Below are 26,268 nucleotides of genomic sequence, written 5' to 3'. Positions count from 1 at the left end.
ATTTAAACATCAAATCAATTGAACTTTATTCCCTAACTCAAAAGATGCATTTCCTTTTTTGGACACCTTTTAAAGGGATTCCAACTTCTCTACTGATTTCTAAATAATCCCACCATCTTTCCTTACTTTTCCAAGTTATTAAAACCAATTTCCACAGTGCACTTTGTGCCGTGTTGGCCCTGAACGATTAGTAAACTTGACCAAACCCGCAGCAACAGTGGCGAATCATTCGTGGAAATGACGTCAGCTTGTGGCGCTCTTGGGCTTACAATTGAAATCAATTTGCAGTAGCGCCAATTGCTGTTGACATATTTCATCTAAGGCGTTTCATTTCATCCAATGAAATGTATGCAGTGTGCACATATGGTCATATGTATATGCAAATTTTTATTACTCGGCGCATGCGCAGCCATTGTTGACGATTTTCACTGCCGCAATGTTGCCGATTTTTAGCACAATATTCATCAAGCTACCTTAAATATATTTAGCTTGTTTTTAAAGAGGAAGTGATTTATGGGTGTTCCAAGAAAAAAGCCAGCTATTCTTAGTTAAAAGCCCGAACAACCTCACTCATTTTTGTCGATTTTATCTCTTGGCTAAGACTAACTGCCTGTCAAAGCTTTGCCTTTGCAGAGTTTTTTTTTGAGCCACATTATTTGGCAGCTTTATCGGCAATAATAAAATTAAATAATTTATTTTAATGGTCAAGTCTAGTTAAATGGGGCTAAGTGATTTTCGGTGTAGATTTCAAGCTTAAACTGGGCAGGCAAAAATGTGGTGTGGCTAAGCTTTTCCATTTTCTTTTTTGTTAACGAAATTAGCTTAAATTGCCGGCACAAAGACCAGGGGCAGCTCGTGACTTTAGCCACTGCGGATTGCGGCGATTGGAAATGCATCAAAGTAAATGGCGAAAGATGCTATCCGTCAGCCATTCTGGAAGCCGGCACGTATCTGAAGTTGAAGTTAAAGCCGAAGCCTCTGTTGTAGATTGCCTTTTAATAGTTAGATAAATTGCCAGGCCGCTGGCACCTGAGTTGCATAAGACATGAGGAACATGGGGACCCCGATGAACATTTGTCATAATGCGGAACAGATTCTAATCTTTGCCTATTGTCTTCTGACAATACAATGAATATATCCACGGGGGAAGTTAAGTGCAGATTCAGACAGATCTGAAACCCACACAGCTCGTAATTGGATTACTCCAAATTCTCATAATTGGCACCCGTAGGCAGGGCCCAAATTAGCGAAAAAAGAATTAACGGAAATGTAAAAAAAAAATCCCCTCTACGCAATTAATCAATTTTATTAATAAAAACGGACCTTGGGCCGCGGTGGCGTAGGCCGTTCCAAAGATTGGACACTGACAAGCCCTCGGGGAGCACATTGAGGTGTTGTTTCATTAAACCCAAATTAGCCGAGAAAAGATAAAAAATGACAAAAATAAATCAAGAGCAGACCAATGCCAGTGAATCAGAGAGACTGCTGCTGGATAAGCCCACACACACATCCCATATCTCTTTGGGATCTAAAGAATTTCGAGTAAGCCACTTTCGCAGAATTCGTACTCTTATTAGCCAGCATTTCCTCAGATCCTCCGCTAATGTATCGCTATTTCAGACACTTTTGAGCACCGCATATTTCTGACAGGCAATTATAAATAAAAATGTTTTCAAAAATACTTTCACCAAAAAAGCGTGACAATGTCAGTGCCGCCAACTGAAAACGAGAGCAAAATAATTTGGCCTACTGCCAACTAGCAACCCGATTAAATGAGCATCATAAAAAACGAATGCCAAACAACAAAACAAACGTCAAGTTCACAATGTGAGCCCATAATTTGTAATGCGAATATTTCCTGTATAAAAGTAAATATTAATGTGTGCAGTTAGTATATGTAATAAACAAGCAAAATCATGGGTTATATATGACGACAGTTTAATGCCCAGCAAGGCCACTGTAAAGACAAGTGACAAAAAAGAGAATATTTAGTGGCAACAAAAAAAAAAACAGAATATTTAATTATATAAAATTATGGTTTATGGCCGATGACAGTTTACGTGCCAATTTATTTAATGATCTGTTATTGGAACGCACTAAAAGGGCGTGACTTTTTTGCTGGAGAGACAGAAGGTGTGACCAGTTAGATCTTCCTCTGGCGATAAGTGTTAACAAATGGCAGATGTTGCTGGCATAACAATTATTCTATTATAAATAAGAAATAATAATTGTTGCCAGGGAAAATGTATATACATGTCTTAACAATTGTTAATAAATATGGAAAATATAACAAACCCCTTAACTAATGTCTAATAACTTAAGCTAATAAACTCCACCCCAGTCGTATTTTTTCTTCAATGTCATTTGCGGATTGCTACTACAGCAGTTTTCAATTGTATTTTTTATTTTGAGACATTTTGTTAATGAATGAATTTTGTTTTTGTGGACTTTGCAAAACTGTGACAAATTGTAAAGCGCTTAAATGGTTTATTACAAAAATGCCAACCAATTTACTCGTCAAATCAGAAACTCATCAAAATTGTTGCATGCCATTTAACAATCAAAAGTACATTACACAAAAAACGCAACGTTTCCTCTTATCGATTGTGGAAAATTGTTAAAAAATTAAGTGGCTTTTTCGCTATATGTTACGTGTCGTTTATAATTAAAACACAGAATTGTTTGAGACCTTCAAGCCTTTCTCAATGAAGCAGAGGCTGGGTTTTAAAAGGGGGTTTTTATAGGAAGTTATAAACTCTTTCCTCTTTGAAATTGCAGACTATGCCACTGGAGAAGTGCTTGTGTATTTTATTATTTTTTTTTGGCGGGTTATTCAACCTTAAGTATTCTCCCCAGGTAGAAATTCATTCGCTTGGGTTTGCTAAGCTTCTTTTTTATGCTTTTATATCGTCCAGTTTTTTATGGTTTTATTCGACATGCAAAGCAAACTCCACCCACAACCCCCTGGGCAAGCTGCATGAGCGGCTTTTCGGCGTTTGTATCTCATGGTTTGCCGGCTAATTAAAATTGGGTTGTGCGAGGTTTATGAGTGTGTGGTGTGTGGTGTGTGTAGTGTGTGAGTGTTTTTGAAATACTCGCACTGACGGCTGCTTTGTTGCCATCCAAAGTGGCGTCATCCGAATGGGAATGAGCGCTAATTTAATTTACAAATTAGCCGCACTCGAAAACTGCACGGCACAAAGTGTCGAACGAATTTCGGTTCTAGCTACTGAATACAATATATTTTAATTTGTTAATTTTGCTGTCGGCATTAGCTTAGGTCTGACACAATGGACTAGGTGTAAAGTTAATAAATTATTGGGCAACAGACTTTGAAACAGAAACAAACGAAGCTGTTTGAGAAATCAAATGATTTCTAAAGGTATGTAGTACCTTCAATAGTATGTTTTATTTATAGAAAACTAGTTTGTACAGAAGCAATATCATTTTTTAAATATTTAATGAGGGTAATAACAGTTGAGATATATTTTATTCAAAAATTATTGCAATCTTTAGATAGGAGGAATTATTTAATAGCCCTCTTTATATTAATTTATTACCTCTGAAAGTGTATATTCGCTTGTATACATTACCAGTTTAAAAGCTGAAATTAGAAACCGTGGAAAATTAATTAAATAACTACTAGAAATTCCTAGGTAAGTCTAGGATAATCTCTCAGGAATTTGTAATTGTATCTTATTTTCCTAGTGACCTGAATTTATTACATATTTTCTTAAGTACTTTAAGAACTTTGTTCTACATTTTCTTTTGACATTTTCCACACTGCTTGCTTCCCCTTGAGTATTTCCATTTCCATATCTCCGATTCATATTCAAACAGCCACTTGATCTGAGCATGCAAAATTGTTTGCTTTGCTTGGGAGTAATGGTAATCTTATGGTAATTGGTCGAGTGAAGCGAATTGCTTTTCGAGTTGCACGACTGGCGTGGATGCAGAGGTGGATGTGCCTCGTGGACACGCCCATCTCTGGGGAAGGAGCCTTCAGACCCAGTGTTGATGATAAACCTCCGGTTAAGCCTAAGACATACAAAAAACATTTAAATCCCAAGGCTTGTTTGTCGCAGACAAGTTATTTGGATTCCAAAAATGTTGTCGGGGTTAAGCATCCCCCCAACCAGAGGTGGCAAGTTCTGTTGGATCCCATGTTGACACAATGTGTGGAGCAGACAGTTTGACTCTTCGAGGTGGGGATTCTCCGCCCCTGGCCGTGATACGTAATCATAATTATGTCTGAAGGTACATAATTCTTTTCCATGCTACCGTTAGGTAACTGCAAATAATGCGACTGGTTTTTTGGTTGCTTTGCTGCTCTTCTCCCCAACCGGAAATGTGACCCCAAAGGCACATCTGGAACTTGACATGCCACCGGATCGTATAATTAACTGCATTGTCTGAACGACTTCATTAGGCGTTGTTTTCCCATTTGCAACTGGAAAATATTGAATATTAAAATACAAATCAAGTCGGTGGGTTATGCTAATGCCTTGTTTCACATTTATCTGTTTGCCTTTCCCGAAAATCAAATCTCTCTGCAATTCAGAGAAATGGAGCTATGAACAGCGGCTAAAATCAAAGCGAATGCATTAGGTCAAGCTCGGCCAGAAGTAAACAATTTCTTGTCGAGGCGTCAAAGCTAATGCCCAACAAAGTTAGAAGCCAAATAAACATTGTGGCTTTAGGATTTTCGTGGATGTGAGTTCTGTGCCTCTATCTTTTTTTTTGATGCGACAACAAATGAATTGTTTATTACCTCTGCGCATGCAACATTAGCAATTGGAGTTTCATAAGTTATGTATGGACTGGGACTGAAACTGGCTGACGTTTCCGCAGAAATTTTCCCCGGCTTTCCACTCCCTTTAATCATTGCCTGAATGGTTCATTAGAGGCATGCAAAATGTGAAAAAATGGGGAAAAATAAAAGCAGCAGCTCGATTGGAGTTCCTCGACACGTTCTGGCCGGGGAGTTCACTCAACTTTCGCCCCGAGTGCCGGCGAGTGCCATAAACATTTCAGCAATTGACAATGCGATCCGGCCGTGGCCACATTTGTTATTGTTAAAACCAGACAATTTGGCTGCCTCTGCAAAAGGAAATAAAAGCAAATAAAACGGCAGAGTAAAACAAGCAAGCAAAAAACGAACTCCCATAAAATGTTATTTAATCTTTTAAGTGAGCTCCAATTAAAAAGCCTAACTCGAGCTTGTTGATGTGACATAATTCTGCCGTCTTGTAAGAATATTATATCTTCGATCTTACACATGTTGACCCAGATAGAACACAATTCCTGAAGGAGGAGGCCATGTGTTTTGATATTTTCTCCAGGCAGACTGACAACTTTTTGCTGCTAATTAAGGCAACTTCCTTCTTGCAGGAATTGCTTTGCCCCCAGGAATTGGGTCACTGAGGTTTAAAAAAAGTAAATGCAAAAAAGTTGCAGACAGATCCCTGACATATGGCGAACACTAATGGATGACTGGGCAACGCTTTCAAGACCCTCTCGAAAAAAAAACCGTGAAAAGGGATCCAACAGGGCTATCGTGGTTGAGGCATCTTTGTCTGGGCCGCTGAAAGAAATTCACTTGTAAGCATGACCAGAAGTTGTGTTTGCGTAACCCACATACCGCCCTGAACCCCTTTTTGGGGGAAAAATGGGTTATCATTAAATATGACACGGCCAGGGGAACGGATACGAAATTGAATTGCACTCCACGGAGGTGTGAAGGGCGGAGTGCCTCTGCTCCAACATGCACAATTAACGAAAATAAAAAAGAAAAACTGGGGAAAAAAGAAACTCTTGTGTTTGCCTGCCTGTGATTTCGATGGTTCCGATAAGATATGAATGAAAGCAGCGAACACTATGTACCATGTTGGGCCAGAAGAAAGCCCTTTGATGACGTAAATGTGACAATTTCTTTCCAATTAAATGTCAACGTTGTGATAAGAATTTATGAATCGCTTTTTTTGGGGGCTCTTTCACAATGTAATATTTGTTGTGCGAGTAGTTCTAGGTGGAGTTTTTCTATATATAGAAATCATTTACATAGATCAGCAAAATTATTCCAAAATAATGCAAACTATGGTACATGGAAATTGTATTATAATTTTAGTTAGCAGCTTGGAAAAATGAGAAGGAGTCATTTCCGACCCTATAAATTATATATATTCTTGATCAGCCGAATCAATCTAGGCATGTCCTGAAGAAAAATAAATTTTTGAAATTTTTTCAAAATTTGACAATTTTATAAGGGGTTACATCGTTAAATTTTCAAAAATTAGCAAAAATGCCAATTTTCTAAAATTTTAAATTGAGTATGCAGAAGTGTTAGCCTAATAAAAACTAGCTTAAGACCGCTTTCCGAATTAAAATTAATGCTTTTTTGTCTTAGTTATGAGTTTTTTAAACTTTGATTGGTGGAATAAATTGGAATATATGTAAATATATCCATAAACTTGGGTTTATAATATGTAAAATTTTAAGCGATTTTATTATTTAATTCCATACTAGAAGGACTTCGGAAGTTCATTTGAGAATCTACAATTTATTTTTGATATATGTCAAAATAACTTAAATAAACATTTATTTGAAAACCATGATTTATATCACAATGCTTTTGTTAAACATTTCTCTAACTTCTTAGAGGTTTGATTACACTTTCAAAAGTAATAAAATATAAAAATTAGCATAGGAATGAAAAAAAAATGCAGACGGAATCCCTACGGACCTGGTTTCTCTTTCCTCATGTTCTCTTATCTATAAACATTTCCCTTTAATGCCATTATATTATCGATTCTGCTGAAAGAAAAATCATTTAAAAATGCGTAAAATGATTGGTTCAACAAAGCACTTCCCCCTCAAGTTCAAAGTCGAGTAATCAAATTTTGTGGTATTGCTGCTATTGAACTCTTGTTAGCGGAATGGAAGTGTTTGGTGAACATACATGGCCCGGCTATGTTTTTGGCATTTAACGCATGATTGAGTCATTAAGATATGGAGTGGAGTGTCCCCTCCACTCCTCACCACTTCAACTCCAACCCTCCTCGACGGGTAATTCGATCCATGGAACACCGAGTAATTTCGAGCAAGTAAACCGATCTCTCATGTGTGTTTGCTCGCGAAATGCAAACAGTTGCCACATTTAAGTTTTACGAGTTAAGTTCATTTTCGATTTCGTTTAACGTCGCACGACCCAAGCCAAAAAAAACCAGAACCAGTATCATAAAACTACTCAATCTGGCGGGTATCGGGGGACTGACTATAGGTGTTGGTTGTTGGGCATTCGGTTTCGTTTCATTTCGTTTCGTTTGAGTGATCCACTGATTCGATGATTCATTTGGTGGTTTCTGGTTTTGACTTGGATCCACAATATGCTAGGAATTATTATAAATGTGGTAAGTTGGTTAAATTTGCACTTCATCGGGTTCTTATAAGGGGTGCTTTAAGCTTTGGTGGGTAATTAACATACGCCACTTCAAGTCTCGGAAATAACTCTAAATCGAAACTTAAGTCTGGGAAATAGGAAATGATCTTAAGATTTAAAGAGAGAGAGGAAATATCAATTGATTCTGTAAAGAAAAATCGCGTTACAAATCAGTAATTTCTAGGGTTCTATAATCATTTTTGAATCGGTTTTCGAATGGTTTTCTATTTCTGTTTTATTTATTACCCATAAAATCTTCTAATACATTTTTCAGGGTATCTAAAGATAGACTTTTCCGAACTGCAACATATCTGTCTGCCATTATTTCTACCCTTGTTATTCTATAATAGTGCAAAAATCATTTGAGAATTAAAATTTTCCTTATGGCTAATTATAGAAACGGCTGGCGATCTACGGATCTGCCGATCTGGCAAAGTTGAATAACACCGAGGCGCTGACACACACACTCGGCGAATGCATGTGCTTCATACATTGTGCAAATGTGTGTATATTTTTAGCGATATTTCAAACATTTGGCGCCGGCAATCGGCAAATGATTCTTTGCAATTTACACTCACGCATCGCTGGCAAATAACAAAGCGGGGAAATAGGGAGGGGAAAACTAAGAGGGAAAATCAAATCAAATGGGCGAGGGACGACACGTGCCACTGAGCGCATTTTCATTACATTTTCCACACACCCCAAGCATTGGTTTGATTGAATGTCATTTAATTAAATTACAACGATTCGAGTTCCGCTTTTGCTTTTAATTTTAATTTCCTCCGACACACATGATCCTTTATCATTTCGCTTAATAATATTAACCATTTCACCTTTGCTTTCAAATTCATTTTCGGCTTTAACCTTAGCTTGCTCTCTGTTTTTTCTTCTACTCCTTCTATGCCCAATGCAGCCATCATATCCTATACCAATCCTAAACTGCAAATCCCATTAATGGCGTCCGCAATATACGCGCCCACCACCACCACCACAACATCAGCAGCCACAGCAGCAGCCACTCCGACATCTGCATCCAAAATTGCATCCGCATCCGCATCGCATCCGCTTCTGCTTCATTATCATCACCGCCAGGTTCATCATCATCAGCAGGCGATGGTCCTTTCCATGGATTTGTTGCCAAATTGCGTAATTTTAAATTCGACGATACGAAAAATATAAGAAAACGTTTTCATTTCGATTACATATCGAAGGACAGATTTTTGGGTATGTTTCAAAATTCAAACTACATTTTATTAACGTGAATGCAAAATATATATCAATGCGACTAAAAGTATGGTACTTTCGGTAGATAAAGAAATTATATTTTACTATTTTAATATACTATGTGTACATGTGTAATGAATTACTATTCTGTTTGATATATTGGTATGTGATAACAAACTATTATTTAGACTCAAATTGTAGGACTTACTTATGTATAAAGAGATAATTCTGGTTATCCAGATATATTGCATTGGTCAGGTGATCATTTTGGGGTCGAAGGGCACTCACTATCACTTTCGCCATAGATGGAAACAGCAGGAAGGCCACGTACAGACTGAAGCCAGACCGACAGCAGTACCTGTATTTATAGTCCCCGAGTAAAGAGAACAGAGAAAGTGAGAGCGAGAGAGAAATGGATATCTCTAGAGATGGTCAGAGAGAGACAGAGAGTAAGAGACATCTCTAGAGATATACAGAGAGAGATAGACATACCGAAAGAGCGAGAGAGAGAGGGAGAGTGAGAGTGAAAGGGGGAGACTATATGATCGATTTCCGAATCGATCCAATAACTCAATTGCAAACTGCAAGAGTATTCCAATTTCAGCATCTGGAAGATAGTTTCCTTTCTTATTTTACGATAATATTGATATTTTAAAATAAAATATATAATATATCAATCCTTACGATTATTTTTAATATCACATTGATCGCGTTTATATTTAAATAAGATTTTCCTAACTAAACTTGGGTCAAATTAAACCCAAAATCCATGACTAATATATTTTTAATGCCCACACAAGCCTAGAACATCGATTCATGATAAAAAAGAGTTCATCAGAAACACTTTGTCGGCTTTGGTATTAAAATGATGTTATTGGATACGGTTCAACCTCATGGTTCCACACTTTATATGCACATAGTGTTTAGATCGCTCCAGATGATCCCGGCTTTTAATCAACCCAAATTAGCATTTTCATTAACCATTTTAGTTAAGTTTTTTTACGGGTTCGGCAATCCCACATTAGTGTCGATCTGGCCCTAATCCCAACAAATTCCCGTGGGTGTTCCTCCAAGTTTGATGGCGCCTCACGCTTGACACCCACACAATAAATTTCACTTCATTCAGAAAGAGCCGGCAAAGCAACTTAATTTGAATGTTTTATTGTCGCTTGACGCTACTTAAACTTCGACTTATGAATATTAAATCGTCTGGGATGGGGAGTTGGATGTATTCAGATGGAGTTATTAGTTTCCCGTTGCTAATGAAGCAACATGCACACCCCCCTGCTCTAGGTGGAACTTGAGGTTCATCAGGTGCTCATCAAGACCAGATCTTTGCCACCTCCATATCCCCCACAAACAAACAATAAATAAATGTGGAAAACCTAAAACGAGAAAATGGAAAATCGGGTAAATTTCTAAAAAAGCTTTCAGGGCGTGTGCACTATCGCTGAGTTATAGTTCTTGACAACTGATTTATCAGTGATCTCGAGTCCCTAGCAGCCGCAGGTGGTGCAGTTGATTTTTTATTTTCGGTTGCACCACATAAATTCCACCGGAGCGTGGTTGGAGATCAAAGCTGCAGGAGTTTTCCCGGAATAGTAAAAGGAGGAGGAGGAGACGGTCCCCAACATACATATGTTGGAATGCAGAACTGCATTGCCACAGGTGTAAAAGGTAAAAGGGGGCGAAAAAGTGCGTTAGAAAGCCAAAAGGGAACATGGTTGGGCTTTTAGTGAAATTTAATTAAAACAAGTTACAAGAGTTACTGACACAGCCCCATGCCTTTGCCTATAAAAAGTGCCATGCGCACACGTCATAAAAACAAGAAAAAAGTTGTGAGTTTTTTTAGGCCCTCCTTCGGTGAAGGCCAGGGCGAGGAATAGAAATGGTAATGGTAATCGGCTAATTGAAAATTCCCAGCACGTGCTGCTATTTTTGCTCCCGTTCGTTGACAGTGGTACCGCACAGTGCGTGCTATAAGTATGCGCTTACCTTATCATCTGATTATGATGTTGGCTATCTACTTCCGCAAAGTACGAATTTTTTCGCTTATCTGAAGAATATTTCCCATCTTATCTTTTTGCTTTAGCATGGCATATCATACACTAAGTAGCTCAGTGTTTTCAGATAAGAATACCAGGAAAATATTACTTCATTATAAACAAAACAAAGCTATTATTAGTCATTAATCTAAGCAGACAATATTCTGTTTGAAATTTTGATAAAGATTTCCCTGGACTAACATCTTAACAACTCTTCTAACTATCTATTACTTAGTAGGTATTAAAATTTCCATAATCAATGAAATATATTTTTAGACATTTTTTACATTGATTCTTTTAACAAACTAATTAAATTCATTATGTAAATATTAAATATCAACTCGTTATACTTTCCTTTGCCACTGTGATCATCCGTTTTGGCTCTGAGCCCAAAACACTTAAGTTCTTCTTCGTTTGTTCAACAAACTGTTTTGCCCTTTTTAAAATGAGCTAAACATTAATTTTCTCCTCAACTTGAAATTTTCGCCATAAAGAGTGAGTTTTAACGATCAGTTTGAGGCACTGCGGGGCATATCGGTTTTCCACATGTCGTTGTCGACGCCCCACTAAATGGCCCGCTAACATTTTGATTTTTCCAAGCACTCGACTCTTGGCCAAATTATGCTATAAATCAATTTGATGTTGCCATCAATTGTTTACATCCGAGATTCCTATATATATTCATATGCTGCAACGGCATGTGAGGAATTTTCAATCCGAAATAATTAGATACAACGATCTATAAACAATTTTTGAATGCACTGAAAACAATCAATTAATTGGACAAAGCATAAACTTTATGGGCGAGACGTAAAAGATACATACATCTGTGTAAATAAAAATGAGGGTGTGATAATTTCTGACAGCCTATAAAGTTCTTTCTTATTTTCTTTTTGAGGGGAAAGAACCACAGAAAATATGATTAAAACTTGGAATTTATGAGTCTTGCAGGTCTTTACGAAATGTTATCATACCTATTGGAAATTTTAATTAAAAAGTTTAGAGATAAAAAGCATAAAACTCTCTTTGATGGTTTATGTAAGGCCTATGGAATTGTTTCAATAAAATCTTGAAATTCATTTTTATATTTTATAATGTTGCATAATATTGTTTACAATTTTCTTTAATTTATATATTTATTAATATTTATTTTTTGTTCAATTTTCAGGCGGTCAACTGAAGACCAAAAATGGCCAAAAATATGTATTTAATGGACCTCCATCGGGGGTTTATGTTTCCAAGGCGTGCCTGATCATCGCCGCCTTCATCTTCCTGGTGGCCCTGCTCTTCTCCATTGCAATCACTTACTTTGTGACCCGACAGGGAATCAGCCCCAAGGAAGTGGGTTCCGGGTGAGTAGTGATGGGTTTGGTAAATTGAAACCCAAATCAAATCCAGGCGTGGCTTTGCTTATTTAGTGTTCTCCGGGTATTTGTTTTCTGTGGTTTCGTTTTGCATTTTTCTTGCTAAACGTTTTGGCAAGCGTGCTAATTGGCAGTCGAAGGAGAGACGACATGACCTCATTCGCAAAAGTGAAAGTGGTTTAAGGAAGGGTCCTCCCAAGGAATTGGGTGTGACCCGGGGGCACTTTGCATGAACTCAAACTTGATTACCAACTGGTTCTACCTCTTCCGTTTCTTATAGAAGCATCAACCCATCATCTGGCGGGGATCATCCCATACAAACTGCTGGCTGGGTGAGTGTTAACTCACCGCCGCCCACGGATACGCCCTCGCTGACCACGAGTGCACCTCTGCCTCCGGAACTGCCGCCCATTGTGGAGCAGGAAAAGAAGGCTGTGGTGGCTCCGCCAGTGGGTGATATACCTGTGCCAACGACAGAAATCGAGGATAACACCACCAAGCCCACGGATCGACCCCTCAAGTTGTACGAAGGCTGGCGACCCTTGCACTACAGGTGAGTTGATTTAATAATGTGCCATTAATGGGGTGGCTTCTTAAGTAATTTCCCACTTAAGCTACAATTGCTCCTAATGAAAATCACCGACCCGTCTAAAGAGAGGTCCTTGTCTTAAATTGCTTTGCATGTTTGCCTTTCGATTCGCGGAAAGATGCAATCGCAACTGACACTCAAATTGTTCACTCAGATCTCCCCGGCATTTCCGGCTCTCTCTATCTTTTAGCTGTCAGTGGGAATAATGGCGGAATTGATCCAGGTCATGTCCCGCCGACAGTTGACGGCGCTCTTAATCAGTTTGCTTGACCAAAGTGCATCTTTCGTGATGTTGTGTGTTGTGACAAGTTAAGAGAACCGCCTGACAAGTGATATAAGTTTGATAACTAAATCGTTTAACTAAAGATGCTTAGAAGAGTTGTTTAATGGGTGGAAAATCATAGCATTTAAATATCAGGTTTTCTATAAAAGGGGTTTTAAGTGCACAATGAGGAAGGGAAGTCTATGATAATTAGAATGAAAAGTGATTAAATTGAGAGGTATTTAAGTTGTCAAAACTATAGAGTGTTTTGAGTGTTAACTCAGTTTAAGAGGGTATATTTTTCTATTGCATAAATATGATAAATATGATAAATATGCTAAATATGCTAAATATGCTAAACATGGTTGCCTCCATTTAACTCTTCTATATTTCGTGCCCAGAGGAAACAGGCTCAAGTTGTCCCCAGACATTAGTTTATTAAACCTTCCTTCCTTCTCCACTTCCTTGCCCCAAATGCTAATACATTGTAATGGGATTAAGAGGCCAAACTTCTTCTCATAAATATCGTTTCCCACCCTCTGATTCCTTATAGTTTTATACCCTTATCTTTATCCTTGGCATCGGCTAAGACCCGCGAACTGTTACACTCGCATCCGCCCCAAAAGTCAGCCCCCATTGACGTCACAGTTCCTGGGGTCGTGTGTGCACGTTTATTTTTCTATTACCACTGTTACCTACAAACTGGGTCAAGGATTGAGCCGTCGCAGTTCACTTGCTTCGAGGTGGACACCAGCCACTTGAAGTGGCCAACATACAGCTTGTTTAGGTCGCCGCAGGAGATGGCCATCTTCTAAAAGGCAACTAAGACCTGACAACCATCGGTCACACTCCAGAACTGAAGGCGGCAAAGATCTAAGAAAACCATAAACGCACGCCGACTGTCGACATGACATAATGCGCCAGATACTTGCGCCGGGGTAGATGCTCCGATAGGAGATGGCAGATACTTTGGCCAGATGAAGATGCGCGGCTCCGCGGTAGCCGCATTGCATTAATATAATTGACACAGAAAGCCCAAGCTGGGCATTAATTCGAGCACCGCACGCAGCCTCAGACTCCGGGGAAAAGTCGGATGAGAAGTCAGGAGAGAAGCTGGAAAAGTCGTAGATAAAAGTCTAGGCGAGTCGATGCTTGATGGATGGTGCTGCACAATCCAGCGGATCGATGGCAACTGATTTTGCAGCTGCCGATCAAAGCAACACTGTTGACCAGTGTATCTGCAAGATACCCTCACTCACTCCCAGACTCCCATTGCAAATTGCTAGAAGCCCGCTTCCTGGTTGCCCCAAGCGCACGCATTGTAAGCCAATCGCTTCAATTAATTGCAACTAGGCGCAAAGCCAGCACCCAGGGGATTCCAGATTGGCGGAGGCCTGAAGAATGGTGAATGGTGGATACGGTGGCTGGAGGCTGGAACTCCAGCAGGCCACCACATCTGCCACTGGGTCTGCGGCATTCTTGGCATTCGTGCTGGGGGGAATTGATATTTAATCTAAGAGGCAATACCCTGCAGAGCCTAGATTGGGTTGGTTTGGTTCCTTTAAAAGTATGTTATATGTATCATTGGAGGAAGACTGATATTATATTGAAGTAAAACCCTAGAGAGACTTTAGTTTCTACCTATAATATGAATTATTCACAGCTTAAGGTGGATTATTCAGGTATTCAATTTGAAAAGCAATAGAATATTTTTTTAATAGGGTACTCCATCTTCCATCAACTTAACCCATTCAATTATCGCGCTTGTTGTTTGGCTTTGATTGCCGTGGCGACTTATGATGGCATGCATTTCATTTGCCGCCATCCGTGGACATTCGAGGCGTTCAAAGTTCGAGGCAGATCGCAACCAGAATTGCATTGCCCCCGAATGTGCATCCGAATGGGTGCCAAACACATGTGCACAGTGTTCTCCTGCCTGAACCCGCGGTTGACTGATTGATTGATTGGCACTTTTGACGGGGCCAACCTGACATTTTTGGCAGACATTTGCATTTCACCTGCAATCTGGCGTTCTATTTTTATGATACTAACAAGTATGATGATGCCTTCTTCTCCTCCTCTCTGGCAGCCTGATTATTGAACCACATGTGGAGGTGTCGGCCAGCAATGGCAGTCTGACCATTGAAATCGAGCGGGATGTCTTCAAGGTGACCAGCTGGGAACCCATTGTACTTGATGTCCACAATGTGAGCATCTCAAATGTTCGAGTGATTAGAGCTCCATTACCGGGCAGGATCAGTAATGCCAGTGATGAGCAGGAGGTGGACTTTGACAGCGATTATGGTGATGAAAATGGCACCTTTGTGATCCATCTGGACAAAGCTCTGTCCGGTGAGACACAGCTGCGACTGCTTCTGAGCCTGGACTTTGTGAGTCAGCTGACAGATACTCTGCAGGGCGTTTACAAGACCAGCTACCTTAATCCAGACACCAAGAAGACTGAGTAAGTTGCTTACTTAAATAAGGAATACAGCTCCAAATACTAAATTAATCTCTTTTTACTTTTAGATGGGTTATCAGCACTCAGTTCTCCCCCATCGATGCCCGACGCGCCTTCCCCTGCTTCGATCGTCCCGATATGAAGGCCAACTTTACCATCAGCATTATCCGGAGCAACGATTTCAAGATGTCTCTGTCCAACATGCCCAAGGCACACAGCACTCGCTACCGTCCTGGCTACATTAGGGATGACTTCCTAACAACTCCCAAAATGCCCACATATCTGGTGGCCTTTATCGTGTCCAACATGGTGGATGGACAATACGCAGCCCTGGACAGTGAGATGGCGCCACGAGTGGAGCTCTGGACAAGATCGCCATATGTGGAGATGACCCACTACGCGTACAAGATGGTGCGCAAGTTCCTGCCCTACTACGAGGATTACTTTGGCATCAAGAACCAGTTGCCCAAGATCGATCTGGTTTCCGTGCCAGAGTTTGGATTCGGAGCAATGGAGAACTGGGGATTGATTACCTTCAGGGACTCTGCTCTCCTTGTGCCTGAGGATCTGGAGCTGGCTTCTTCCTCATACCACATGCAGTTTGTGGCTGATATCGTTGCCCATGAGTTGGCCCATCAGTGGTTCGGCAATTTGGTGACACCCAAAAGATGGGATGACCTCTGGCTGAAGGAGGGCTTCGCCTGCTACATGAGCTTCAAGGCCCTGGAGTTCTCCCATCCAGAGTTTCAGGTAATGGACACTTTCACCGTTTCGGAGTTCTCGGCTTCGATGGAACTGGATTCGGACAACACCTCGCATGCCATATCCTTTGAGGTGCGCACCACCAGCGACGTTCAGCGTATTTTCAATCCGATTAGCTATTCCAAGAGCACGATCCTGCTGCGCATGCTCAACTCGATTGTGGGTGATGAGGCCTTCCGCTCGGCCACACGGGATCTGCTAAAGAGGTTTGCCTATGGCAATATCGACAGGGATGACCTGTGGGCCATCCTTACACATCATGGTCACGAGCAAGGCACACTGCCAATGGATTTGTCCATCAAGCAGATTATGGATTCGTGGATCACGCAGCCGGGCTATCCTGTAGTCAATGTGGAGCGTCGAGGCGCTGATTTAGTGCTGCGTCAAGAGCGTTACCTTCTGCCCACCAAGAACCCTGCAGACCAGAGTCGCTGGTTTATACCCATCACCTTCGAAACGGATGAGCTGCACAAGGGCGACAATGTGCCCACACACTGGATGCGTAGCCAGGACGAGGAGGAGCTCATCGTGAGCGACGTCTTCGCCCATAGTGCCAACAACGACAACGTGATCTATCTGAATCTGAACCGACAGGGCTACTACCGGGTCAATTATGACCTGACCTCCTGGCTGGCTCTCAAGAAAAACTTTAGCATGCTTCCTAGGATAACGCGAGCCCAGCTCCTGGACGATGCCCTGCACCTGGCGCAGGCAGAGTACTTGACCTATGATATACCGTGAGTTTGGACAGTAAAGGAATTATAAATATTATTATTAAGTTATATAATTCTCCAGTCTAACCTTCCTGATGGAGCTATACACGGCTGTGGACGATGAGTTGCTGTGGAGTGCCGCCAGCCGGGGACTCAACTATCTCGCCAACAACCTCAAGAGAGAGCCCGCCTATGAGACATTTAGGGTGGGAATTCATTAAAAATATTATGCTTCTTTATACTTACTATATTTTTATAATTTTTCCATTAATCAGGCCTTTATGAAATTCATTGTGCGTCCCGCCTTTGATCGGTATGGTTTGAATGAGCCGGACAATGAGTCCCATCTGCAACTGCAACATCGTGCCCTGGTGGCCAACTTGGCCTGTAAATTCAACTACGATCGCTGCACCCAAGTGGCTCAGATGAAGTTCCGAGAGTGGATGCGGGATCCCAAGAAGAATCCGTGAGTTTAACACACCTCCTTATAAAATAACTTATCTAAACAAATTCTGTTTTATATTAAACAGCATCAAGCCGAATCTCAAGTCAGTGATTTACTGTACAGCCCTGGCAGAGGGCTCCTTCCAGGAATGGTACTTTGCCTACAAACAGTACAAGACAACAACGAGTGCCTCGGAGAAGGAGGAGATCCTGGGATCACTGGGTTGCACCACCAAGCCCTGGCTGCTGTCCAAGTGAGTGTCCAAAATACTTTAATTAAAGCCAGAATTTAATAGATTTCCTTTCATAGGTACCTCAACATGACCATCAATCCCACTTCGGGTATCCTGAAGCAGGATGGAGATCGGGCCTTTACAGCAGTGGCCTACAATGCCGTGGGTCATGAACTAGCCTTTGACTTTTTGCAGAGCAACATCAAGGAGATTGCCGAATAGTAAGGATTATTATAATTAAATTTCAAATAAAATATATATTAATTTTGCGATGATCCCCTACAGCTATGGCGATGGCTTCTCCACTGTGTCTGCGATGATCAAATCGCTCACTGTCTACATGAACAAGGACTATCATAAGCACAAGCTGCAGGACCTGGCTGCCACCTGTCGCAAGCTGGGCTTGCGGGCCGTGGAATCCACCATTAATCTGGCTCTGGAGCAGGTGAACAATAATATCTACTGGCGCAAACACTCCTACGACAGCCTAAAGATCTTCCTTGAGGGCATCGTCAGCGAGTTCCAGATCAACATCTTCTAAGCCGATGGGGAAAACTCAAATTGATTTCAACCAAAAATACGCGATTTAGTTTATGTAACAACTACCATTATTTGTATTCATGCGAAGGCCTCAAATTAATTTAATGAAACGAATTATTTGCGAAAAGTGATATAAACGTGTAAGTTAGCCAGCATAGTTTAGGTAACCGATTTACTTTTTGCAATTGTATATTTATTTATTTGTAAGTCGCGCTTCTTCTGCTTCTTGGCATTGCTCTGCAACGTTCCTACTAAAAATAGAAAGCAACCGGAAAAACACACACACATAGTTCGATCTTCGAATAGCTCTCATTCACCGCATCACTTTAGGCGTCTGTTTTAGGCCACACTTGATATACTATATATATAACTATATATATACTGCAAATCTAATGCTGCTTGTGTAAAATTTGTATTACCCCTACTTATGAGTGTCGAGTACTTTACGTTCGTATACACCCCTAGGTCCTAAGCGAATCAATCTAGCACTAAGCGAACCAAAAATCTATTTTGTAGTGAGTCCAAAATCAAGGTGGGAAGGAGGAGGAGAAGTCGAGATAGACAGGAAACCGAGTGTCCTTAATGCATGGTTTATGAAATGTTGCTGTGGCAAGGAGAGTACATCCAAACACACACAAATATATTTATTAACGTACGAGTACCTATTATATGTATTTTGTAAAGCCCAACACACACGGAAATACTTGTATCGCTGCTGCACAACCATGTAAATAAGTTTTAAAGCTTACACTAAACATTTAAATAAACTATGTATTTACGTAATTTTATTCAAAACGAAAGATTGTTATTTATTTTTTGGGAAATTGGGCTAAGGTTTCAGAAATATTATCGCTTTATTCTTTAAATTTTACTTTCTGAAGCTGCTAAATATATTTGCAGTTTTCGATATGTAAATTTGGCGCCCTGCGTTTGAATTCAAATCCTACTTATCTCTGGCTTAGGTTGATATTTATCGATATCATTTTTGAGGGGAAATGAAAGTTACAAAATAACCATAACTAAATCAAAAAGAGATTAAAAGCTTTTCAGAGCTACTTTTAGTTAGGATTATAAATGTGCATTAATATTAAATTAAAATGTTTGTTAATTTTTTTAATTTGTAACAGCATCCCTGGTCCATATGTTCTGGCATTTTTAGCATTCCAATATACGGTCATACTAGCCATAAAATTGTAAACAAACAAAAACTCGACTTAAAAAGTAAGTAAAAGGTTTTAAATAGATTTCTTGGACATGAAACTTAATTATTCCCGCGTTTAGTGTCCAGCCGGAGGAAGTGGCAGCCTTCGGAGGAGGACTGCTTCATCGAGATCTGGAAGAACAACCTGTACCTGTTCGATAGTCGAAAGAAACTGGTCGAAATTTATGCTGAACTGCAGAAATATTTCCGAGAAGTAGGCATCGATATAACGGGACAAGTAATCAAAAGCAAAATGGAATCTTTGAAACGAAAGTATTTCAAGTCGGTATCTAACACTAAACTGTCAAAACTGGGGCACATTTCTACATATCACTCCAATTTTCAGTTTGTTGCACGCTAACCGAGACGACCAATCGAGTTCCTGGGAGCACTTCGACACAATGGCTGCCATTATATCCGCCACCTCTAAAGGCATGTCCAAGGATCCGGACTGGGACGACGTAAATAGTCACCGTAAGACTTTATTAGGAGGTTTTTAGGAATTATTCTAATGTTACTTCTTGCAGACCGACAGCACAAATCAATTTATATGAACGATGACGCTGAAGGGCATATTGAATCCGGTTTGTTTAATCCTTAGCACGCTTAAACCCTCCTATTAATTGGTATTTCTTGTAGACGGACCCTTTAACTCTGTCTATGTGGAGGAGTGTACCAAGTATATCTTCAAGAACGAGGATGGCAAACGCTCAAAAAAGAACACTGCTGAAAAGAAGAGACAGAGAGTTAAAAAGACACCTGCAAAACAAAGACGATTCTGGTACGCCGCTGAGGAAATCACATTTGTTAACGTGTGGGAGCAGTTCAACTCTGAGTTACTAAGTGAGCGCAAAAAGATGGATGTCTACAAGGACATGGAACAAGAGCTGTCCGGCCTTGGCCTCCATGTGACCCCAAATGATATCAAGTCCAAGATGGAATCGCTGACCCGCACGTATCGGTGAGCACCTCTTCCTTACCTTCTGTAGTTCTATTATTTAATTTTGATTTATTACAGAGCTCAGCGGAAATCTGCTGGTGATAAGTCACAGTGGATTCACTACGCCAAACTGGCTATATTACTGAGTCCCCTGGAGCCTATCACGTTTGAACCCTTTCCCGACACCAGCAGCAGCTCCGAAGACGATTTGCCCTGGCTCAGCGAGATGGAGCCAAAAGTTGAGTTAATCGACAATCCCACAAACTCCAGCGACTCAGCTGTCCATCAGTTTGAGGATTACAATCAGCCGTACCCTTCCAGCCCTTCCATTGACATTGATTTTAGTCCGAGCTTAAAAGTCGAAAGAACTGAGAATCTCGGACAAATAGAAAGACCTGCAAGTGAGAGACAGGCGGCGACTGAAGAGTTTGGTCAATTCGTGACCAAAGAGCTGGCCGTCCTGAATGATGACTTTCTTATAGAAGCAAAGCGTAGAATATACAATATCATATGCACCATGCAAATGAAACAAAATGATCTTAATAAACTTACGTAATTAATTAAAATCATTAAGGTACTTTTTGAAGTAAGATAGTAGGTAAATATAGAGTTATTCTTTGTTTATATAAATGAAATTAATCAAATGAATTTCTGTGAATCTTCGATTATCACAAGACTGAGCTGTTTACAAATGACAAATTAATGAACTGAAACAAATTTAAAGAATATAACAATGACAATCTCTTGAATGGCATCAATTTATAGAAAGTTTCCTTGATAAGCTGAACATGATGTACTTTTCTCAAGTCTTTATCAACATTGCGACTTGTTGGTCTATAAAGTCAGTTTCTTCCCTCTCGGATTATCAGTTCTGTTTAATTTGGCATCCAGCTCAGACTTAACAATATGAATATATATATCATTGTGGGGTAAGTATTCCCTCCCACACACATTATTTTCTTACTTAAATTTACAGTTTTCAGATGTTTTATTCTACTTTTCTTGAGCCCCCTCTGCATGGGCTATACATTAGATGAAGCTCAAACTGAAAAGCAGAGAGTTCTCCAAATTATGCAAAGCTCCCCGGATGTTCAAGACAAAATCAGAAATACACCAAACTTAGTGGCTCTATATAATCGGGTTTCACCCTATATGCCTGCCAGACAAAGGCAGATGTTGGACAGACTTGTCGCAACGCATACGGATGCTATATTGGTGGATGGTGTGCCAAGTCAGGGAGGACGCAAGAGCAAGTATGCAGCCAAAGTGCTATCGACTGTAGCTCGAGAGACGGCAGTTGGATTTTTTAATGAACTGGGTGGAGCAGTCTACAATTGGTTACTTAGTTTGGTTCAAGGGGATTCGAACAGCAAGAAAAATATATTATGAAATTAATTTCAAAATTTAAAAAAAAATATATATTTAAAAACTGCTTTGTGGCAAGCAGTTCACATAAAATGTGTGTAAACAATAATAAAACATCAAGCTGTATTAATGCACTGCTTACCTATTTATAAAAGCATTGACTGAGCTCTACAAACCAGTTAGTTAAATTTTCCCCTTTACCAAAAAGTCTTTAAAATTAATAAACTCTTTTCAAAAGAAATATAAAATAAAAAAAAAAATAAATAAATAAATTATCAGGTTCTACCGAGATTTGAACTCGGATCGCTGGATTCAAAGTCCAGAGTGCTAACCATTACACCATAGAACCGTGCTGTCACTTTTGCACAAAACAAAACATAGACTGCAGCTAGAACCATTACTGTAAATGACCAATTTTTCGCTTTTCATATTTTAAAATATGGCATAACAATGAGAGAAATAAAATTATAAACGGTTTTGAACGCAAAAATTCATTAAAAAAAAGAAGGAAAAATAATTTCGATTCAGAAGGTTCTACCGAGATTTGAACTCGGATCGCTGGATTCAAAGTCCAGAGTGCTAACCATTACACCATAGAACCTCGATGTCGGGGTGCTGCTAAAATACACTTTTGTGCCTCAGCCTCAAATCCTGACAGTTGGGGATGTTTTTACTTTCTGTTTTGTGAAAATAATTTTAATTTTTATACCATAAACAATAGAAAAAGCAAGGATAAGATGTATATTGTTGTGTGAAAGAATTTTATACCATAAACAATAGAAAAAGCAAAGATAAGATGTATATTGTTGTGTGAAAGAATTTTTTGAAACAGTTTTTGTCTAGTATTCAGTACAAGTATTAAAAAAGTTTTCAAATAAATTCTAATAAATATTCATTTTATTTGAATTTTAATTAATTTTGATAACTTTTACGTGAATTGTCAGACATATTTTAATTTTACTATAAACCTAACTCCTTATATATTTTGGTAACCAAGCCAGCCGGCACTTTTATGCTTGATCAATAACTTCGATTCTAAACAACAAACCCAAAAACAGGTTTTACCTTCAGTTCGTAGTGCAAAATAATAAATAACAAATAATGCAATCGGAAAAGAAGAAAACTCTCTTGGAGAAATATGAAATACCAATAAGCCACCTGGACTTTGCCTACGTGGAGACAGCCAAAAATGCACGGGAAATGGAGAAAATTGTGCACATCCTGCGCTCCGGCGAGGAAGGATATTTTCCAGACCTCTTGCGATGCTCAGAGGAAAAGTTGAAGCAGCTGAAGCCAGATAGTAAATTATTTCGCTACGAGGAGGACATCAAGAAGAGTGATATCCTTGACAAGAAGGAACTGAAACCCATATTGGTTGGTTTTACTAACTATTATCTTAAAGTTTTACGATTCAACATTACAAATTGCTTTAGGATTGGACCCAAGACATAAAAACAAAGGATAGTGCCTTGAACGAGTTAAAGAACGAAAACCAGTCCCTGGATATACCTTCCATACGTAAACTGGGCAAAATCGAGTTGGATAAACCGAGTCCTGGGCCAACAAAGCCTGCCCCAGAAGCAGCACCACAGCCAGCGAAGGCCAAGGAAAGCCGCATCAAGTCAACGGACTACAGTAAGTGGGATAAGTATGATCCCGATGAGGAAATACTTCGAATGGATCTGGATGAAGAGCGCAGCAAGGAGGAGGCCGATTTGAAGATTCCCATTAAAGATAAACCGGTTACCAAACAAGAGTTGAAGGACGAAAAGAAGGCCATGTATGAACGCCTTCAAACTCAGCTCAAAAGACTTAGCCCTCTGGAGCGAGAGCAATTTGCTGAAAAGTAGGTGTCTTTTAGTACTTTGCCTTAATATATATATCAATTTGTATCTAATTTTTAAATTGTTACTTAAGACACCGACTTCGTGGAAATGAGTATTTCAAGGCCAAGGAGTATGACAGTGCCATAGAAGAGTATAACTGTGCCATTATATATGATCCTGAGAATGCAGCCCGGGCCTACAACAATCGGGCTATATCTTGTAAGATTTATTACTGTTTTATTAGTATTTGTTATATTAATATAATGAACTAATAAATTGCCTTGAAATTATTTCCTCACAGATATGAAACAAAGCAATTATGTTGCTGCCATAATGGACTGTGAGGCGTGTTTGCAATTGGAGCCGGAAAATATTAAGGCTCGTCTTCGCCTGGCGGATGCCCACTATGCCAAAGGAAAACGTCGCGAGGTAAATTAAAATTTAATTTAAAAAGAATGAGTTCCATTTCCCCTTTCTTCTTAGTCATATTACCTGTACCAGCGTGTGCTGGAATTGGATCCGGAAAATGCCAGTGCCAAGCAGTCTTTGAAGAATTTAAATTCACAGTTTGGTGAACTGGCTCCTGCCAGTGCCACGCGTTTAATGATCGAGGAGCTGAAACCTGAAGCCGATGGTGGAAAATCCAAAGAAAAGCCTGAGGTTAAGCCACCACCATCACAGCAAGCCACAGCAGCAAAGAAGGCGCCACCATCCGTAGCCAAGAAGCCCCCTGTGGTCGACACTCCGCCAGCTAAGGAATACGATCTGGCCGAGTTGGTAAAGCCAAATCGTGTGGTCAACAGCAAACTCGTTTCGGCCGCCCAGGCCTTGGGCAATAAGCTTCAGGCTCCACAGGCCAATTCACAAAAGAAACCAGCTCAGCCCAATCTGTTGGCCACCGAAGCGATGCCTTCAATGTTGCGTATGCCACAGGACAACCTTAAGACTAGCAATAAGCTACTAATTCAAGAGATTTAATTGTAAATACAATTGAAATGAAAATAAAGGTATAGAATGGTTATGGGATCGCATATCCTGGAGGTATATTATTTCACCAAGTTTCAATTACTGCTGAAGCAGTTTCTTAATGTAGCGACCCACGACGAGGAAGGGTCGTTGCTCGAACTCGTGCTTCTGGTCCATGGCGATGGTTACCTGGAAATGGTATTTTATTAGGTTATTCTTTCAGTAATTTTATAGTTATTTCATTAACCTGATCTCCATTGAGTCGATTGATAATGGTCACACACACGTCACCGGCCTTGACCCCGATCTTTTGGGTCACCGAGGCAAACATGCTGGCCTCCATCTCGATGTTGAGGATGCCCAGGCTATGGCACTTCTTCAAGAAAGCCATCTTATCCTCGTCGGAGTACTCACATATGGCACCATCGGTACGTCCCTGACCTGGGTCAAGTGAAACTCAATTGAGCAATGCATTTTTTCCGGGAACTTGTAACACTTACCCTCGTAGAAGCAGTCTGTTCCCATCGTATTGCCACTTACGGTTTGGAAACCATCCTTGGCATCAACACCATATGCCATGATGTCCTTGATCACCTCTTCGGAGAACTTGGCCGGTCGCACCACACGCTTACCGAGAATGGCCTGTGAAGTAGATTTAAAAAGTATATGTTTCAATAGGTATTATTTGCGATAGTCACTTACAATCTCATGTTCATTGCGCAACAGACCGTTGAACGCATCCTTGGTGACCACCACTGTGCCAGGTGGTACACCGAGTCCTCCACAGGTTCCGATTCGCAGGAAGACGGGATCCTGGCAGCCGGCGTATTTGACCAACTTGAGCAGCTCATGCAGGACAACACTGAATGTGGAGGAGCCAACGCCATGGCTGCAGCACAGCACCGGTCCCACCTTGTACATGGCATAGCGGTGTCCTCGAGCGCATAGATCCTGCGGATCTCTTGAGTCCGGTAGACCCAGAACCTCTGACAGGTAAACCGCTAGAGCACGCATGCGGGAACCAGTGCCACCCATGCAGATCACCTGCAGAAGATATTTTCCTCAGAGTTACGAGAGGTATAAAAATTCAAAAACTCACCTTGACATCCCCGAATCTCTGCTGGATGTCACTGGTGTCTTTTGTGTTGGCCACATTTATATCCAGGTGGTACAAATAATCCAAGGCCATGGCTTTCAAATTGGGATTTAATAATTCGGGAACGCTGTCGATCAAACTCATCAGGTTATCTTCACTAAAAAATATATATATTAAACCATTTACTTACCTCTTGGACATTTTAAGTGTGTTTCTAAGGGATTAATTTTGTAACAAATGAGAGAATCTAAAAACAAGAGAATATATATTTGTTTGGGATTTGGAAATATATATTATTTTATATACAAGTTCTTTTTCCTAGAAAAATGTTTGCTAATGCCGGCAACCGAGTGATCATAATCTTATCTATATACTCAATGCAAACTTTAGTTTTTACACATATAGACAATTGACAACATTTAGATTATAATCTATAGAAAGGGGAATTACAAACAATTTCTTGTTGTAACATGCAGCACTCTTATGATGTTGTTTTTATTTTTGTCAGAGTATTATTTATTGCTAATCAAGACACGTGCCAGCGAAGACACTTGTAAATTATAGCACTTTCCACTAACCCACACGATCCGTTTGCCTCGACTGCTGGCAATAGACTGAGGAACTGGACGTTGGAAACTGTCCCGCCTTGCAGTGTATATATTTTTGTCGAGAGAGGCAATTGAAAGAAAAAGAAAGGGTACTCGGAAAAGAGAAGAGTATATTCTATTTCTGAAAATTATGAAAATATCGGACCAGATGTAAAGAATAGGTTGCCGACGATTTAAGTTCAATAGCACCT

General features: G+C 40.1%; 6 protein-coding genes, 1 long non-coding RNA gene and 2 other non-coding genes across 15 annotated transcripts in view; 5 read left to right on the top strand and 4 right to left on the bottom strand.

Annotated features, from left to right (window-relative positions):
- Nucleotides 1–18,870, top strand: part of LOC110191263 (aminopeptidase N) — a 35,160-nt gene extending 16,290 nt beyond the window's left edge. For 4 of the 6 annotated variants that reach the window (XM_086839691.1, XM_086839689.1, XM_020962058.2 and 1 more), the window contains 9 exons: nt 11,876–12,059; nt 12,352–12,624; nt 15,012–15,386; nt 15,452–16,882; nt 16,941–17,064; nt 17,134–17,324; nt 17,389–17,556; nt 17,613–17,756; nt 17,821–18,870. In XM_086839691.1, coding sequence (XP_086695817.1) covers nt 11,876–12,059; nt 12,352–12,624; nt 15,012–15,386; nt 15,452–16,882; nt 16,941–17,064; nt 17,134–17,324; nt 17,389–17,556; nt 17,613–17,756; nt 17,821–18,076 — 3,146 coding nt within the window. In that variant the 3' untranslated portion in view covers nt 18,077–18,870. The remainder of the gene's footprint in view (nt 1–11,875; nt 12,060–12,351; nt 12,625–15,011; nt 15,387–15,451; nt 16,883–16,940; nt 17,065–17,133; nt 17,325–17,388; nt 17,557–17,612; nt 17,757–17,820) is intronic. The other 2 variants (XM_086839692.1, XM_086839690.1) reach the window with 1 other exon arrangement.
- Nucleotides 8,185–9,003, bottom strand: LOC147642650 (uncharacterized). The gene is made up of 2 exons (XR_015273186.1): nt 8,871–9,003; nt 8,185–8,557 (listed from the first exon to the last, which is right to left on the bottom strand). It is a non-coding gene; the product is annotated as an uncharacterized LOC147642650 (long non-coding RNA).
- Nucleotides 18,871–19,224: 354 nt separating the features above from the next.
- Nucleotides 19,225–20,782, top strand: LOC110191266 (uncharacterized). Its single transcript, XM_086839686.1, has 5 exons — nt 19,225–19,296; nt 19,357–19,558; nt 19,623–19,750; nt 19,804–19,860; nt 19,916–20,782. Coding segments are annotated over exons 1-5 (714 nt in total). The 5' UTR covers nt 19,225–19,295; the 3' UTR covers nt 20,242–20,782.
- Nucleotides 20,308–20,782, top strand: LOC147642649 (uncharacterized). The gene has a single exon (XM_086839688.1). It carries the CDS (start codon nt 20,443–20,445, stop codon nt 20,770–20,772), a length of 330 nt encoding a protein of 109 aa, XP_086695814.1. The 5' UTR covers nt 20,308–20,442; the 3' UTR covers nt 20,773–20,782.
- Nucleotides 20,783–21,095: 313 nt separating this feature from the next.
- On the top strand, nt 21,096–21,711 carry LOC110191362 (protein Turandot C-like). The gene is made up of 2 exons (XM_020962211.2): nt 21,096–21,145; nt 21,200–21,711. The coding sequence occupies exons 1-2, from the start codon at nt 21,123–21,125 to the stop codon at nt 21,603–21,605; spliced, it is 429 nt and encodes a 142-aa protein (XP_020817870.2). The 5' UTR covers nt 21,096–21,122; the 3' UTR covers nt 21,606–21,711.
- A 147-nt stretch (nt 21,712–21,858) lies between these two features.
- On the bottom strand, nt 21,859–21,930 carry TRNAQ-UUG (transfer RNA glutamine (anticodon UUG)). The gene has a single exon. It is a non-coding gene; the product is annotated as a tRNA-Gln (tRNA).
- A 180-nt stretch (nt 21,931–22,110) lies between these two features.
- TRNAQ-UUG (transfer RNA glutamine (anticodon UUG)) lies at nt 22,111–22,182 on the bottom strand. Its single transcript has one exon. It is a non-coding gene; the product is annotated as a tRNA-Gln (tRNA).
- Nucleotides 22,183–22,536: 354 nt separating this feature from the next.
- On the top strand, nt 22,537–24,438 carry Spag1 (Spag1 axonemal dynein assembly factor). Its single transcript, XM_020961572.2, has 5 exons — nt 22,537–22,955; nt 23,015–23,427; nt 23,499–23,626; nt 23,709–23,836; nt 23,891–24,438. Exons 1-5 carry the CDS (start codon nt 22,683–22,685, stop codon nt 24,383–24,385), a joined length of 1,437 nt encoding a protein of 478 aa, XP_020817231.2. The 5' UTR covers nt 22,537–22,682; the 3' UTR covers nt 24,386–24,438.
- On the bottom strand, nt 24,366–26,155 carry LOC110190913 (uridine phosphorylase 1). 2 transcript variants are annotated; one of them, XM_020961574.2, is made up of 7 exons: nt 26,048–26,155; nt 25,660–25,716; nt 25,473–25,596; nt 25,076–25,417; nt 24,874–25,015; nt 24,621–24,814; nt 24,366–24,562 (listed from the first exon to the last, which is right to left on the bottom strand). In XM_020961574.2, the coding sequence occupies exons 2-7, from the start codon at nt 25,668–25,670 to the stop codon at nt 24,473–24,475; spliced, it is 903 nt and encodes a 300-aa protein (XP_020817233.2). In that variant the 5' UTR covers nt 25,671–25,716; nt 26,048–26,155; the 3' UTR covers nt 24,366–24,472. The 2 variants fall into 2 exon arrangements, with proteins under 2 accessions (XP_020817233.2, XP_086695811.1); XM_086839685.1 differs by having other exon boundaries at nt 25,924–26,085.
- Between the last annotated feature and the right edge of the window lie 113 nt (nt 26,156–26,268).

The sequence above is a fragment of the Drosophila serrata genome, unplaced genomic scaffold, assembly GCF_035046125.1.
Source record: "Drosophila serrata isolate PLE 108 unplaced genomic scaffold, ASM3504612v1 contig_376, whole genome shotgun sequence".
NCBI classification, from domain to species: domain Eukaryota; kingdom Metazoa; phylum Arthropoda; class Insecta; order Diptera; family Drosophilidae; genus Drosophila; species Drosophila serrata.
This window is presented reverse-complemented; position numbering and strand designations above follow the sequence as displayed.

Coding starts and splice junctions, on each gene's coding strand:
- LOC110191266 (XM_086839686.1), top strand. Junction 19,751..19,803: donor GGACGACGTAAATAGTCACC/GTAAGACTTTAT, acceptor TACTTCTTGCAG/ACCGACAGCACAAATCAATT. Junction 19,861..19,915: donor TGAAGGGCATATTGAATCCG/GTTTGTTTAATC, acceptor TATTTCTTGTAG/ACGGACCCTTTAACTCTGTC.
- LOC147642649 (XM_086839688.1), top strand. CDS start 20,443: ATGGAGCCAAAAGTTGAGTTAATCGACAATCCCACAAACTCCAGCGAC.
- LOC110191362 (XM_020962211.2), top strand. CDS start 21,123: ATGAATATATATATCATTGTGGG. Junction 21,146..21,199: donor AATATATATATCATTGTGGG/GTAAGTATTCCC, acceptor TACAGTTTTCAG/ATGTTTTATTCTACTTTTCT.
- Spag1 (XM_020961572.2), top strand. CDS start 22,683: ATGCAATCGGAAAAGAAGAAAACTCTCTTGGAGAAATATGAAATACCA. Junction 23,627..23,708: donor CAACAATCGGGCTATATCTT/GTAAGATTTATT, acceptor ATTTCCTCACAG/ATATGAAACAAAGCAATTAT. Junction 23,837..23,890: donor CCAAAGGAAAACGTCGCGAG/GTAAATTAAAAT, acceptor CTTTCTTCTTAG/TCATATTACCTGTACCAGCG.
- LOC110190913 (XM_020961574.2), bottom strand. Junction 25,418..25,472: donor AGAGATTCGGGGATGTCAAG/GTGAGTTTTTGA, acceptor TATCTTCTGCAG/GTGATCTGCATGGGTGGCAC. Junction 24,563..24,620: donor ATCGACTCAATGGAGATCAG/GTTAATGAAATA, acceptor TACCATTTCCAG/GTAACCATCGCCATGGACCA.